This window comes from Strix uralensis, chromosome 20 (genome assembly GCF_047716275.1).
Source record: "Strix uralensis isolate ZFMK-TIS-50842 chromosome 20, bStrUra1, whole genome shotgun sequence".
Taxonomy (NCBI): Eukaryota; Metazoa; Chordata; class Aves; order Strigiformes; family Strigidae; genus Strix; species Strix uralensis.
The window spans coordinates 1,175,377-1,190,185 of NC_133991.1; the positions used below are offsets into that span (position 1 = coordinate 1,175,377).

At 56.7% G+C, this 14,809-nt stretch overlaps 1 protein-coding gene across 2 annotated transcripts in view; it reads right to left on the reverse strand.

Annotated features, from left to right (window-relative positions):
• STX1A (syntaxin 1A) overlaps nucleotides 1-14,809 on the reverse strand; it is a 92,758-nt gene that overhangs the window by 19,499 nt on the left and 58,450 nt on the right. For both annotated transcript variants that reach the window (XR_012631633.1, XM_074889887.1), the window contains exons 4-5: nucleotides 10,879-10,953; nucleotides 7,500-7,573 (exon numbers count right to left, since the gene is read on the reverse strand). Coding sequence is in view for 1 of the 2 variants with exons in the window: in XM_074889887.1 (XP_074745988.1) it covers nucleotides 7,500-7,573; nucleotides 10,879-10,953 (149 nt within the window). In the remaining variant the exon portion in view is untranslated. The remainder of the gene's footprint in view (nucleotides 1-7,499; nucleotides 7,574-10,878; nucleotides 10,954-14,809) is intronic.

Consider the following 14,809-nt stretch of genomic DNA (forward strand, 5'->3'; position numbering starts at 1 on the left):
TTTCTTCTCTTGTCTTGGTGACCACTGGTAAGGTCTGTCCTTGGCCGCCCGGTGCCCTCAGAGCAGAGACCAGTGGCACAGAACACTCCATGGGAGGGACATGGGCTTTGGGCATGCTGAAGTCAACTGGAAATACCCAAGTCCATGGGACTGGGCAGGATGCATCCGAGCCTGTTGCTGGAGGTGGCCAATGCAAAGGGCCTCTCCATCAGCTTCCAAAGACAGCGGTGATGGTGGGTGGTTCCAGAAGACGGGCAAAAAACAGCAAACGCGAGACATCTTCTGGGAGGAGGATCTGGGGAACCCCTCAGCCCTCCCTCAGTCACTGGGAAGGTCATTGAGTAAATCCTTCCAGAAGGACAAGAAGGCAACTGGAAACAGCCAGCGTAGATCTACTGGTGCCAAATCGTGCTGTGCCATCCTAACAGCCTTCTCTGATGAGATGACCAGCTGTGCAGGTAAGGAGAGCAGGGAATGGTGATACCCTGCGTTTAAAGCCTTTGACACAGACTCCCACAGTATTCTTATAGCTATTTTGATTGGACACAGGTTGGATAAGGTTGGTGGAAAATTGTCTGGACTGCCAGGTTGGGATCAGCGATACAAAGTCCAACTGGTGGCCAGTTCCTAATGGTAACCCCTCAGTGAGTGATGCTGGGTCTGAAAATACCATTAAACATCTTCATCAGTAACCTGGGATGGCGGAGTGGAATGAGCTTTCTGTGGGTTTGCAGAAGACACCAAACTGGGGAGCACTCGAAGACAGGCTGGCGTTCAGAGGGACCTCAACAGCCTGGAGAAAGGGGCTGACAGGAACCCCGTGAAGCTCAGAGGCAAACGCAGCGTCTGGTGTTGGGTGTGTGTTGCAGGATGGGCTGGGGGCCACCTCCCAGCATCCTCACGGGCACCAGGCTCCCCAGGAGTCAGCAGCAAAGGTAAAACTCAATCGTGGGCTGGGTGAGCAGGAGGACAGCCAGTGGGGTGAGGACAGGGATCGTTCACTTCCACCTCGTGCTTGGAGCACTGCGTTCTGCCTGGGGCTCCCGAAAACACCATGTGTGGGAGTGAAGCTAGATGAGGCCACCAAGGGGGTCTGGGCTGGAGCACAGGACAGATGAGGATGGGCAGGGTTTGGCCAGCTGAAGGTGACAAAGCTTAGGGGACCCCACTGCTGCCTGCAACAACCCAGCAGGGTAATGGAGAGAAGCTGAGGCCAGACCTCCTGGGTGCACAGGGGCAGGACAAGAGGTGACACACCAAGCTTGGACACAGGGAATTCCAGTTAAATATTAAGGGGGAAAAAGTCATCATAAGGGTGGTCAAACACGGGACCAGGGCCCAGAGGACCCATGGACCGATGCTCATGGCATTTCCATCCTTCCTCATACTGAGAACACACAAGGCCACGAGCACCCTGATGCAGCTAGCACTGCTCTGCGGCAGGGGCTGGCATCTCCTGTGCTCCCCTCTCACCCGTCTGCTGTGATCCCACGACAGGGAACAAACCCGGGTGCCAAATTTCTAGTTGGGCCACTGCTTGTCCCTGGATGGCTGGGAGTCCAAGGAGGACACCCGTGCCACAAGCACAGCCCATGCCAGCTGCAGTAGCTCTATTTCAATGTGGTGCCCCTGCCAAGGATCTGTTCCAAGGCACCAAACATTCAAAACCACACCAGCAGTGCACTGGGCACCGGGGCAAAACCAATGCAGGCCTGGGCCACAGACTTTTTCACACTAATGGTAGGTGCCAGACAGAAAACTACCTTGAGCTCACCCACCCTGTTCCCCAGGTGACAGCTACAACAGTCTCATCGGTACAGCTCAGCCGTCAGCCACACGCAGCCCAGCAGCACTGCCTGGCAGCCCTGCCAGAGCTGTCAGCTCCTCTTACCCGCTGCGCACAGTGACAGGCAATGCCGGCAGCACAACCCAGGGACAGCAGCGCCCTGCACCCAGCTCACCGCCACCCTGCACACGCGAGCTGGGCACAGGGTCCAGCATGGGAACCCAGAGCTGGAGACCAGTCTGGTCAGAAGCCGAAGCCCCGAAGCGGAGCAGCGTGCTACATGGCCCACCTCAGCCTCCCGATGCAGGGGCTCCAAGCTGCAGCCCCAGGGAGTTCCCCTCCCCGATTACCTGCAGAGCCTAGAGAAATGCTAAGAAGTGTCCAAATTACAGAAAATCTCCCACTTCCTTGACTGAGTGGTCCATGGCTGAGAGAGTTGGAGTTGTGCAGCCTGGAGAAGAGACAGCTCTGGGGAGACATGACAGCGGCTGCTCAGCATATAAAAGTGGCTTATAAGAAGAATACGACTTGACCAAGGCCTACAGTGACAGGAAAAGAGGCGATAGTTTTAAACTGAAAGAGAGTAGGTTCAGGTTGAACATCACAGGGAAGAAATATTTTATGATGAGGGTGGTGAGGCCCTGGCACAGGTTGCCCGGAGAAGCTGTGGCTGCCCCCTCCCTGGAAGGGTTCAAGGCCACGTTGGATGGGGCTTTGGGCAACTTGGGCTAGTGGGAGGTGTCCCTGCCCATGGCAGGGGAGCTGGACTGGATGATCTCTGAAGGTCCCTTCCAACCCAAACCATTCCACTGCTCTATGGTGGATCAGAGCCCTGAATCCTGCTCTCCCATGTGCCAGGATGATGTCTGAACCCCAGCGCTTCAACAGGGAACAAATCTAAACCCCACTCAAATTCACAGCCCTGGGCTACACAGCACCAATTTGCGGCCACCTCTAGTTTCCCTGGACACTGCAGAAGTAATGCCTTTGCCTGGGAAACATGAGCACAGCCGACACCAGGGACAGCCTCCCTCGACTGCCAGCTCCCTGCTCTCCCCTTCCCTTCCACGGCCGCCCAGCACCTGCCTTGGGGATGGGGGGTGGCTCCCGAGGGCACAGTGCAGAGCAGCGCAGGGCAGGGAGCCCACCGGGGTTCCACAGCACTGCTGTCAGCACAGAGCAGGGCCTCTGGAGTGGCAAAGGACGAGGCTTTTTCTGGGAAGAGTTCTGCTGACTCCCCGGGACTGCCCAGCTAGAGCAGAGCTCTGCCCATGCCAGGGTCCCTCCAGCTGGGACAGCAGAGCCGGCCTTGGGGGGCCTTGCTGCTGCCCTGCTCTGCTGCGTGCTGTTGCACCATCCTCTGCTTCGGCTTCGCTATGCCCCAGCAACTCTCCTTCCCACCTGCTCTAGAGACAAGACTTTCTCTCGCTCCAGTTCTGCAGAGGACTGTTCCCGCTGGCTCAGGCTCAGCCACAACAGCCCCTCGCCGCTCTGCAGGGCCGCAGGACGCTGGGCTCCGGGCTGGCAGCTGCCTCTGCGGAGGTGATCAGTTAACGTCACCGCTGTATTGATCTGGCGCTGGCTGCAGCACGGGAGAGCACACTATGCCACTGGTTTCCCAGACTGAAAAGGAGATAAACTATAAATGCCAAAACTCCTCTGGCTTCACTGCAGAGTGCTTAGAGAAAGTAGGATTTTAACTGAGCTGTATTTATGCATAAGCCCCCTGTGAGACCGGCAGGTCCATGCCTGGATCCTCACCCCCAGGTGCTGAAGAGCAACGCTGGCAGCTCTCGTCGCCTTTATCAGTTTAATGGTTTGCTAAAACACAATCTTCACTGCTGAACAAGGCCTTGCTTCTCTGCTCTGAGACACCTCATTTCATCCACACCCTCCAGTGTGACCAGCAAGGACACGGCACTGCAGCTCGCCCTGCAGCAGTGCAGAGATGGATTCCACTGCTGGAGCAATGACCACACCTTGCTGGGTGCTCTCTCACCAATGGATCGCCACAAGATTGGCCAACCCACAGTAAAAACTACACAGCAACCCTGCATAGTGGAGCAGAAGGCAAAGCTTCGGCCCAGAGAAGGCTGATGTTAAGAGGCTGCGATGATGAGACACCCGTGACAGGCTCATAGCCCTGCACCAGCCATGCAGCCATCCCGCAGGACCCAGTGGGCGTGACCTCAGCACAGCCACCAGTGTGACCCCCGCCAGGGAAACGTCTCCAGCCTGGCTGAGCTCTCACCACACAAGGCCATGGCCGAGCTGGGACACACAAAGCTGCTCAAAGAATAGGCATGAACCAAAGAAGCTCATCACCAGAGTGCTGCAGCCGAGCCAGCAACGCTCAGCGTGAGGCTGCACTGAACAGGAAGGTGACTTATTCAATAAAAATCAATTTTAAATAAAGCTGGTTTCACTCCCTCCTGGATTCACTCATTTTCTTGTGTCCCAGACTCACATGTGCCACAAGACGTAGGGCCAGCAGTGCTTGTGTGTGACACATCCCACAGGTCCCCCTCATCTCCTGGGCCCTTTGTCACAGAGGGGTTTAGGATGCTCTTTCTATGCTCACCAGGAGCTGCCAGCAGCACTCACCTTCCAGCCCACTGGCCTGTCCTGCCGCAGGGTCATTAGGCAGCTCAGCTGATTCACAATTATGGAATGATTTAAACTGCATGGGACCTTCAGAGGTCCTCTTGCCTCCTGTCCTGGAGTAAGCTGCCCAGTGCTTTTCCACCCTAAGCCTCTCAGAAGTTGCATTTATCCATGCTGGCATCTTGATGCCGTCAACCCATGCCAGTCTTGTATCCCTTCTTCTGCCATTCCCTCTGCTGCTTCCATGCATACACTTCCCTTAGATTCATCTGACTCTCTCTTACCTCTCCTTACAGGAGACACACGGGACGGGATGCTGCCTGCTCATGAGCAGTGCTCCCCACACTCACCGCTTCTGCAGGACCGAGTGAGAGGACAAAGAAATGCTTGTGCCATTTCCCCAAGGCATAAACATTTCAACAAGACCTCTGCAGCAAGGACCAAGCAAATGAACACTGCAGAGCACAGAGGAGAGTCCAGAAAACCACAAACCATGTGTGGGAATTTGGAGACGAGGGGACCTGTGAGCTGAGCAGGCACCCGGGGTCACCTGAGAGTGATCCCCGCTCCCAGCAAGACCCCACCACAGCCTGACACACGGTGGTTTGCAGGAGAGAAGTGACTCTTTCAGCCAATACATGAGCTTTAGAGTCCACGTAGTTGTGGAGGGGGCTAAAGCCAGACCCCGTGGCAGGGTGCAGCAGCACCCAGGAGTCGGCCATGGCTTGGGCACACAACTGTCCGTGGACCCTTGTACACCAGGGACAGGCTCACGTGCCCTCAGCGTGGGGTCTGCTGGAGCATCACCTGGTGCCCCCAAGGCAGCAGCACCCACCCCCATGTCACACCCCACGCTGGAGGCGGCTCCATGGGCCACCTCCCCACCGCCGCCACGGCCTGGGGCCACACCACAAAGCCGAGGCCCAGCAGACACAACGCCTCTTTAGAAAGGCCTTGGAGGGGGCTGCTCCATCGAGGGTGACACGCAAATGACGGGGAAGGTCTCGTCAAACAGCTCATGCAATCAAGCCTCTGACTTTCCTTCTGGCAAGTGGAGGATCTGAAGCCGTAAAACATGTTCTTTCTCCATCACTTCCCCATGAGAACTAACTCACATTTTCAGCCCCTTACTGAGTAGCATGGCCAAGTTTACCCCCTCTAAATGAAATACTTGTTTGCTGTGTAACACTTTTTCTGGAGATGAGTGATCTTCCCTGTCTAGAGCCACTTCATCAAGCTAAACTAGTTCAGCTTTAGCTCAGGCCATAGCTGACAATGGACAGACTGAGCAAAACAGTGCCACAGTCACAAAACACAAGATGCCAACCCAGCACAAATTCACCCTTTTGGATCCACTTTCCTCTAAAACTTGGAGTTAAGGACATGTTTGTGGGTGCAGTATCAGGTGTCGCCCACCCTCTGCGCACAGTGCGAGAAGAGTATGGCAGCTCCAGCCAGCACCAAGTCCTGCACATGTCCAAGACAACCGCATAGCTCTGACTTTGGAAAATCAGCAAAAGCACATTACTTAGGAATTCAAGCCCTGGTCTCAAAAGCAGCTGGAGACCACAGGTAACCTTGTCCCATGAGACCTCAGACCATCAGCAGTCAAATGCTTCTGGGTTAACCTAAAACCTGTGAAGATTCCCAGGCTGTATGAGGGGTGTACGAGGCTCAGTCATCTCCCCCGTCCTCAGCTCCCCTCAACATCCTTTCCCCCGGCGCTCTGCACTGCCTTCCTGGGTCATGCCTGCTTCCCCAAGGAAGTTTTCTTTTGGCACTTTCTGCCAAGTTGTTGGCCTTGTCACAACCTCATTGACCACATTCTCTCTGTTGGTGTTCTCAAAGTCTTCCCACTAGCACCCACCACGGACGTCAGAGACCTGTCTGTGACCTGTCCTCCCTTTCCAGCTGCCGCAGGCTGGGACCCGAGCAGTGCCCAGCAGGGATGTCTGCAGCAATCAGACCTTCCCGCTGCAATCAGCTGTTCCTCAGAGAGAAAAGCCTCTCTACAAGACACTCCCAACACTTTTCCCATCAAATATTTCTAAGCTACTTCTTGACTTTGGGGGGATGGGAGGGGAGTTACTCAGAACTGTAGGGTAATTCAGGATGGAAAGGACTCCAGGAGGTCATGCAGCAGGTCTGGCTCAAGGCAGGGTCGGTGACCTCCAGTTTACAGCATGTGCTGTTGGATCCACGGACAAGCCCCATGTCCCCCAACCCACCTCTTGTAGAGCCAACACGCTCCACCCCACCTCGGCTGCAGACAGAAGCAGGAGCAGCACGACCCTTATCACAGCTGAGCCTAACGCAGCCTTGGGACCACCCAGGTAGAGGAGAGGGAGACACACCCCATCTCTGCCTCTACTCCTGGATAACCCTGCTAAGAAGCCCATCAAAAGAAGGTGCTAGGTATTGGTGGTTTCATGGGAACAAGAGGAAGAGTTGTGTCAGCCCTTCACAAGTTTAACGTTTCCTGGTCTGTGAAGCCGTATCAATGCCTGGTGGAGGGGCAACCACAGCCCCAACAGGGAGGAACATTTCCCGAAGGCTGCAGGCCTACACAGTGCTCTCTGAAATAACACCTGTCTTCTTCGATTAAGTGAAATGTGCGGTGAGTTGCGCAGCTGCATCAGTTAAGCCTTGTTCTCATTTATGAGCTGCTAAAGCATCCTTCCAGGCACTGCAGAAACACAGAGACTTCAGGTTTCTGAAGACACTGCAGGCAAACATTCTCCGCCCAAAGCTGGCACTTCAGAGGGTATTTTTGCTCCAGTCGGGATCACCTTTAGTGATGCCTGACATGGATGTACAGAAAACGACCGCCCTGTTCGTCCACGCAGACGCCCAGACCGGCACACGAGGACGAGGCCGACGCGCGCTGCCCTCCCCTCCGCAGCTCCCTCGGCTTCTACTGAGGTCACGGGTCCGTCACGCTGGCCCTTTTGCTGATCTCTTCAGAAATGTGGTGCATTCCTCTGCCCAGTATTTGCACACCAGAACTTGACTGCTCGAAGCCAAGCACAGCCCTCTCCTCCCATCACCCCCGGAACCCCTCCAGCCGCCTCCCGCCCTCCCCTTCCCAGCGCCACAGGCGGAGACTCACCTGAGTTTTCCTTATCCGCAGGTCAGCAGATGACCTGTTCAGTCCTTCCTCTTGCTCAATACTCTGCTCAATACCTGGTCAGGGTAGAAGGACACAGATTATTTAGAGAAGGAAAAAGGATTGTTTGACAAAGGGATGGTAAAAGACTGAAGCCTGTGAATCGAAGAGCATCTGGCACTGAGCAGTCCCCAGCTCCTGACTAGCCAGCAATTTAGCCTGGGCTGGCAGCAAAGCCCTGTTTCATTCCTGCAGAGCACTCAGTGCCTGGCCACCGGCCGAGACTTGGTGCTGTCGAGGGCAGCACCCGTCACCCCCAAGCTGGTAAGCGAGGATTTCAGTACAAAACTGATGCAGTGTTCAGGTCTGATCTCTGCGCTTTCCGATATTCAAACAAAATGGAGTGCTGCTCTCCCCTGCTTGGCAGGAGGAGGAAACCCAGAGTTAAAATGTCTCTGCAAAATGCCAAAGCTCAAGACTCCTCCAGGGACCCTAAAAATAGTAGGTCTGCCAGCTGCCCGGCCTTGCACGGGGAGGACCCACCAGGCTGGCGAGAGCACGCTTCATCTTGCCGAACCACAGCAAAGCAGAGATTTGCTCTTTTAATTATGCCCAGTAGCGCGACTAAGTGAGATAAATTCCTCACTTGCCCAAAGACCATAAACCACAGCAGGGCGGAGGGCTGCCCTGCTCAGCGTCCCACTGAGGTTTGGGCAGGGAGAGGGCATGGCGTTGCAGGGCAGGAGGTCTGGCACAGAGCAAGGCAGTGCAAATCTGCTCCTCAAAGCCAGCTCAGGACACGCTAGTTCAAAAACTTAAATTCAGGGACTTGTAAAGCCTGGAAGAAAGCTCCCATCGGCAGGCTGGCCCAGTGTGCTGTGACACCCATCTCCACGTGGACCAGGTGTGAGCTGGTGGCACCCCTCCAGTTTGGCTGAGGACCCCATCCCACACCCTCCACGCTGGAGCAGGCCCACGAGCCCAGCACGGGCAGGCTCCCCCTGCAGCAGGGGCTCCCCACTCCCTGGCGCTGCCCGGTGGCTCCCCATCCCCGCCCAGCGCGGCAGGGCAGAGCACAGGCCACCAGCACCACCGCGCTGGTCAGCCCGGGCACCCCCCCGTCCCACCCCGCGGAGAGCAGCAGTGCTGCAAGGAGGGCTGCAGGGCTGGGAGCCCTTTGCAGTGCTCAGAGGGGGCCCACAGCAGAGTGCTCCGGGGGAGCGCTGGGGGGCACCAGCACAAATTCTGCACTCCCGCCTATTCCCCCCAGAAACCAGCGTCTGGACCTAGAGCCCATCTGACAGGTCAGTCCCACACAGTCAGACGGCCACAGCCCTTCTTCTGTGCACCCCCCTGCCTGCGAACGCTCTGCCTGCTGCCTGCCCGACACATTTCAGCAGCCATTGGTCGTCCCGCACACTTGTCATAAGCTGTTCCCTGTTCCCAAGGAACAGTATTGGCAAACATTGTGCATTTACCATAATTAATAAAATCACATTTTCCCAAGAAGCTGGTAATTAGAATTAGCCACTGCATGAGCAATGTCTGTCCTAAAGAAGTCAATTCGTTGTCAGCAGATGGTGTTTTTGATCAGTGCTATCTGTTTTCTTTCATGGATCATGCTGGCCATGAGGCGATCTGGGACTAAGCACAAGGACTAATCATCTGTTGCTCCAGGTAAATGCAATACCAGTGAGTCTTTTCTGGAAGAAGGAAACAGGAATTGGAAAATGTCCTGCAACCCTTCAGGCTCTCAAAGCCCCTTAAAAAACACAGAACAAAACACCTATGCAGAAAGATTTTTGTTTTGCACAGGCTAAACCCACCTGGACACCAGGGATCCCAGTATGGCTGGGGGGGCTCTGGCCCGCGGGGAGGGGTCCCCTGGTCTGTGGAACAGGCAAGCTGGCCCCCAGCTCTCCTCCCTGCATCCAGCTGAGATCACGTGCCAGGGGACAGAGGGCAGCAAGGGGACGGGGGTACACATCTCCTTCTGGCATACACATGGGACATGGCCACGCCAGTGGTGACAAACACCTCCAGCCATACCAAAGTCCCCCAGGATTGTTGAGCTCCCACAGAACCCTGGGATTAGGGAGAACACTGCTGTTGTGGGGGTAACACCAGCTCCTCTCCACCCTTTCAGGCACAGCCAGGCCTTCTGCAACAATCTCAACCAAACCCCAGGCTGATGTCCAAGACCACAGCAGGCAACTCTGAGGTGACCTGCCTCCCGCCTCAAGATGCTGCTGTCCTCACTGACCCCTGAATCACCTGGGGTCCCATCTTGGGCTTTTGGGCTCATCCAAGCACTCCAGCACAACCCCAGCCATCAGCAGGCTGACAGTTGTGTTGTTCTCACTCTCCAGTGGTGGAACTGACTCTTCCAGTGCTGGAAATGGTGGTCACGCTGGCCACGCTCTGTCCTGCGCTGCCCAAGGCAGAGGCATGCCACGACAACGGGGTGTGCCACGAGACAGGATGACCTTCCCCAATGGCCCCTTTCTTCCCCCCCACCCGCAGCGTGGGGGCAGTGGGCAGCACAAGCCCCGGTGCCAGCACACTGCCGGGAGTGGGCAGCACCACCCAGCCTGGCCGGAGCCACATGGGCAAGAGAGACCAGGGCTCTCCAGGGGGGACCCCTTGGTGCTGCACCTGCCTAGGCTGCCCGTGCCAACCGGGCTTGCCCAGGAAAACCCAGCTCTGGAAGGCTCGCAAGTCCCACCACAGCACCTCTTTAACTACTCAGCCCTGGCACCCCAACCTTTGGCCATGCCGCGGGTTTGCTCAGAGCCGGGGCTCGCCAGGGGAGCCCAAAGCCTGCGAGGGCTGGTGGCGTGGGACTTGCTCACAGCCCACGTGGTGCGCGCGGCCCCGCTCCCTCACCTCCGTCCTGGGAACGGGGCACAAGGAGGCAAAGTCACAAAAGGCAAATAAAAGCAGCTAGAGGATGCTCAGGGGAGGGAAGGCGATGCCCATCCCCAGGTGATCCCTGCAAAGCAACAGCAGATGCCACTTCTGGCTGTCCCCTCCCTCAGCTCCACGACCCCTCCCTGTGCCAGCTCGGGCTGCCAGAGGACACAGATGGGGCCGGGCCGGGTACCTGTGACCTGCCCTTTCCCACCTAGAGCAAACCACCCCAGAACTGTCCGGACCTGAGCCAAACGCCAGCTGCTGCCAGCACAGGGTTGAGATGCTGGCCAGGGCCCCACAGCATTTCTGGTCACTGGGGATGAGTGGGAAGTGCTGAGCGTGGGGGCATGGGACAGGACCCGGCTGCACCCCCAGCCCAGGGTGGGAGCCACGGTACCCGCTGTCTGGGGATTCAGGGCAGAAGCGCAGCGGGCAGAGCTCCACAGCAGCCTCACAGGCAAATACTCACTCTTTAGCTTGGAGCGCACTTTGTTCGCCGTCTTCTTTATGTCAGCCATCAGCTCTTCCAGCTCCTCCTTCGTTTCTGGGTAGAAAGAAAAGAGCAAACACGGATGCATCAGAAAGACACTGCTAACGTCTGCTGCCCAGCCCCACAGCATGTGGAGAGCGGAGCTGCGAGCACCCCCCGCTCCAGGGGGGAGCACCTGCACCCCCAGCACCCCGCTGGACTGTCCTCAGAGTCCTGAGCCTGGACGTAACCCTGCTGCTGGTCGCGCAAGCAGGGAGCTGGGGAGCTTTTCTGTGGGACCCCCTGCCTGCACAGCCCAAACCTGCCCCTACCCAGCGCTCTACAGAAAGCAGGAGGGAAGGGATACACAGTCCACAGGACTGGATCCTGTGGTTAAGAGAAAACCACTGCTGGACACCAAAACCCTCCTGCTCTCTAAGGGCTGATCTCCCCGAGCCCCTGCCACGCCAGCCAGCCCTGCCCAGGGCGTTACGGAAGGTCACGTCTTCCACTGGCACCCCCTCACTAACAGTCAGTGTGTGTGTTCACTCCCCAGCCTGAATTTGCTGCTTTTGGTAGAAAAGCAGGGGCTGAAGTGGCCAGAAACCCACCCCCAGTCCCACAGCCCACAGCTCCGGAGTGACTGCGCAGCCCGGCCGTGGTGGGAGGGCGTAGAGCAGCCCTCGTGTTCCAACAGGCAGGGGCACGGGAGTTCCAAATAAAAGCAAGTACAAGCAAGTCCCTTCCTCCCTGTCCCCACGGGCACCCCACGTGTGCCTGTGTGACCTGTGCATGGCTCGCACCAGAAGAACCTGGCTGACACGTAGCTCCCGTCGGTGAAGCTCAGCATCTCCCCAGGGCCTCCTCTCCAAGACTGCGAGGGCTTTCACAGGAGCCTCTCGGCCTGCCAGGACTATTGACTCGAGAGAGGAGGAGACTACAGCACATTCCACACTAGAGACAAGTAAATCGGCTGGGGAAAGTCCAGGCCCTGCCTGACCGATGGGCTCTGGCCCAGGGCGATCTGCCCTTGATCCCAGCGCAAAGCCAGGACCTGGCTCTGAGCTCACCACCACCGACAGTGCAACCACTGCACCATCTCCAGGCACTCGGGTCTTGTAGGACTGGTCTCTGCATTGCACCAGCATCTCCCAGCCACAAGCCGTGCTCGGCAAACCTGCATCGGAGCAGAGCTCCTTGAGCAGCCCTGCGGAGGAGGACTGGGGGCTGCTGGTGGGTGACAAATGGGACATGAGCCGGCAATGTGCGCTCGCAGCCCAGAAAGCCAAGCGTCTCCTGGGCTGCGTCCCCAGCAGCGTGGCCAGCAGGCCGACGGAGGGGATGCTCCCCCTCTGCCCCGCTCTCCTCAGAGCCCTGGAGCACTGCGGCCAGCTCGGGGGTCCCCAGCACAAGGCAACGGTTCTAAACTGACCGAGGATGGGGTTAGGCTGGACATAAGGAAGAAATGTTGTACACTGAGGGTGGGGAGACACTGGCACAGGTTGCCCACAGAAGCTGTGGCTGCCCCCTCCCTCGAAGGGTTCAAGGCCACGTTGGACGGGGCTTTGGGCAACCTGGGCTAGTGGAAGGTGTCCCTGCCTGTGGCAGGGGGTTGGAACGGATCCTCTTTGGAGGTGCCTTCCAACCCAAACCATTCTGTGAGTCTGTGATCTCAAGCAGGTTCCTCTCCCAGAAACCAGTGTCCTCAAAGGAGCTGAGACTGCAGGCGTGCCCCGTGCCACCCTGAGCTTCAGAAACTGCTGAACCCCACTGAGCTCAGCAGGAGGGCTAGAGTGGGGGGCAGAGCACCTGTGCCCAGCACAGAGGTACCCAGCTGTGCTCCGCCTGTGCAGCCCTTCATGCTGCACACCTGCATACCTGGCTGGTACAAAACGCCCCGTGCTCACCCGTGGGCTTGTGGCAGCCCGGCTGGCTGGCCATGGACTTACCTGTGCCCCGACCGTGGGATCAGCCAACCCCAAAACCCAGCAGTGAGACCAGCACACTGCAGTATCTCAAGATCCAGATACTAAAGTACGAACCACCTGCCTTTCAAATATGATTTCTTGGAAATGCTGCCACCCTAATGCTCCCTCTTGATTTTGATGAGATCAAGACTTACTTAATTAAATAAAACTTTGTTTAATAGACTCTAGGCACATTAACTGAGTCATTTCAATGGCTGCGGTAGCTGTGATGCTGTATGCTCCCAGCTGCCAGTCACAGGCATAATTAGGAAATCATGATGATGGGAATGTGCTGGGGGAAGGTCACATCCTATTGACAGTTGTACACGTTTGACTCAGAGCTGAGAACTTCAGCACTATTGGGAAAAGGGGAAAATGAACACGTCTGAGAATACCTTCACCTCAGGCTCCAGGTAGTTCTGAGCAAGCTGACACAGCGGCCTCACCAGGGGAAGGGGTACAGTCATGTATTTGCTAGAGAACAAGCACAAATGCTGGGAAAGGAAGAGGACATTTTAAGATTGAGTTCTCATTCAAGTGACTATTTATTTTTTCCCTATTCTTGAAAGAACTTGTATTTAATGAAGAAACAAACCAGTCTGGGCTGAGTAACAACCTGCACCCAGGCAGGCTGGGGCCAGCTGATGGAGAAGCAAAGAACCAGGAGTGTGGGGAGACAGCAGGCTGCCACGAGCACGGGGACAGGCTGGGAGCTGGGCTTCTTCGACTGGGAAGGGGAAAGCGAAGGGGGTTCCTACTGCTGCCTACAGCTACCCAGCAGGAGGGTGGAGAGGAGCTGGAGCCAGACCTGCTGGTCCTTGGAGGGGACCTTCAGCTTCCTGTTGAAGCTTGGAGTGCACAGGGACAGGACCAGCAGTGATGGACCAAGCTGGGACAAGCAAAATTCAAATTAGAAAACAAAATGTCATTATGAAGGCAGCCAAACACTGGACTTGGGGACACTGTGAGATGTCCATCCTTACGGATATTCAGCACGTGGCTGGGTGAACACCTGAGCTAATGGACCTGCTGGAGGGTACTTGGACCAGGGACCTCGAAGGCCCCTTCCCACTCATCTCCACCTTCGATCTGACAAAACAATTTCACATAACTTTCTGCCATGTACTTCCCCTTCTCCCTGCAAATCTGGGCTGAGGGATATGCTGCAGTGATGTTATCACTGAGGACACACACGGCAAGCGGTGAGCACGGGTGAGCATCCCCCTGAGCTGGCTGCTCAGGAAGGGGACAGGACTACACGGATGGATGGAGGGACACGGCACACGGGCAGCCGGGCTGCCTTCCCTCAAAGTATTTCCAACTGAGCAGCAGGGAGAAAACACTCCTTCTGGCTGGCTTTGAGTCACAGGACGTGTGAGGATTACTTGGCGACCTGGCAGGCACAGGCTTCCCAGACAATTATTTTCACATCCATGGTGTCTATTTAAGTGACTCACTCAAATCTATTTATCCGTTCACGGTGAGTAATATTCAGCAACAGGAAGCTGAAGTACCACAACACCGCCGCCGCTATGGCCAGCGTCACCCCGGCGAGCAGAGCAGTGCTGAGGGGCAAGGCACGGTGTTTGAGAGGCCAGGCCAGGCTCCCCCCATCCCGCAGCTGGCCCCAAGGGCAGCAGGGATGTCCCCACGGCCACCAGTCCCGTGGGGCTCTGTCCCCAGTCCCCACTGGGAGGGGAGAGGAGGCTTTGGCCTTGGGACGAGCCTTGTGCCCCTGAGAAGCCCCAGGGCCTGCTGTGACCTGCCCCTGGAGGGGACCCCAGGCAGCACCGGGGAGGCAGGGATGCAGGTAGGGATGCAGGCAGGGGTGCAGGCAGAGGTGCAGGCAGCAGCACGGGTAACCTGTGAGAGACAGACGAAAAGTTTTAAGGCAAGAAAGGTTTATTTTTAAACATTTCCTTGGAGGAATTGTGGTCAGGATCTTCTTTAATTGTTTATTGAAA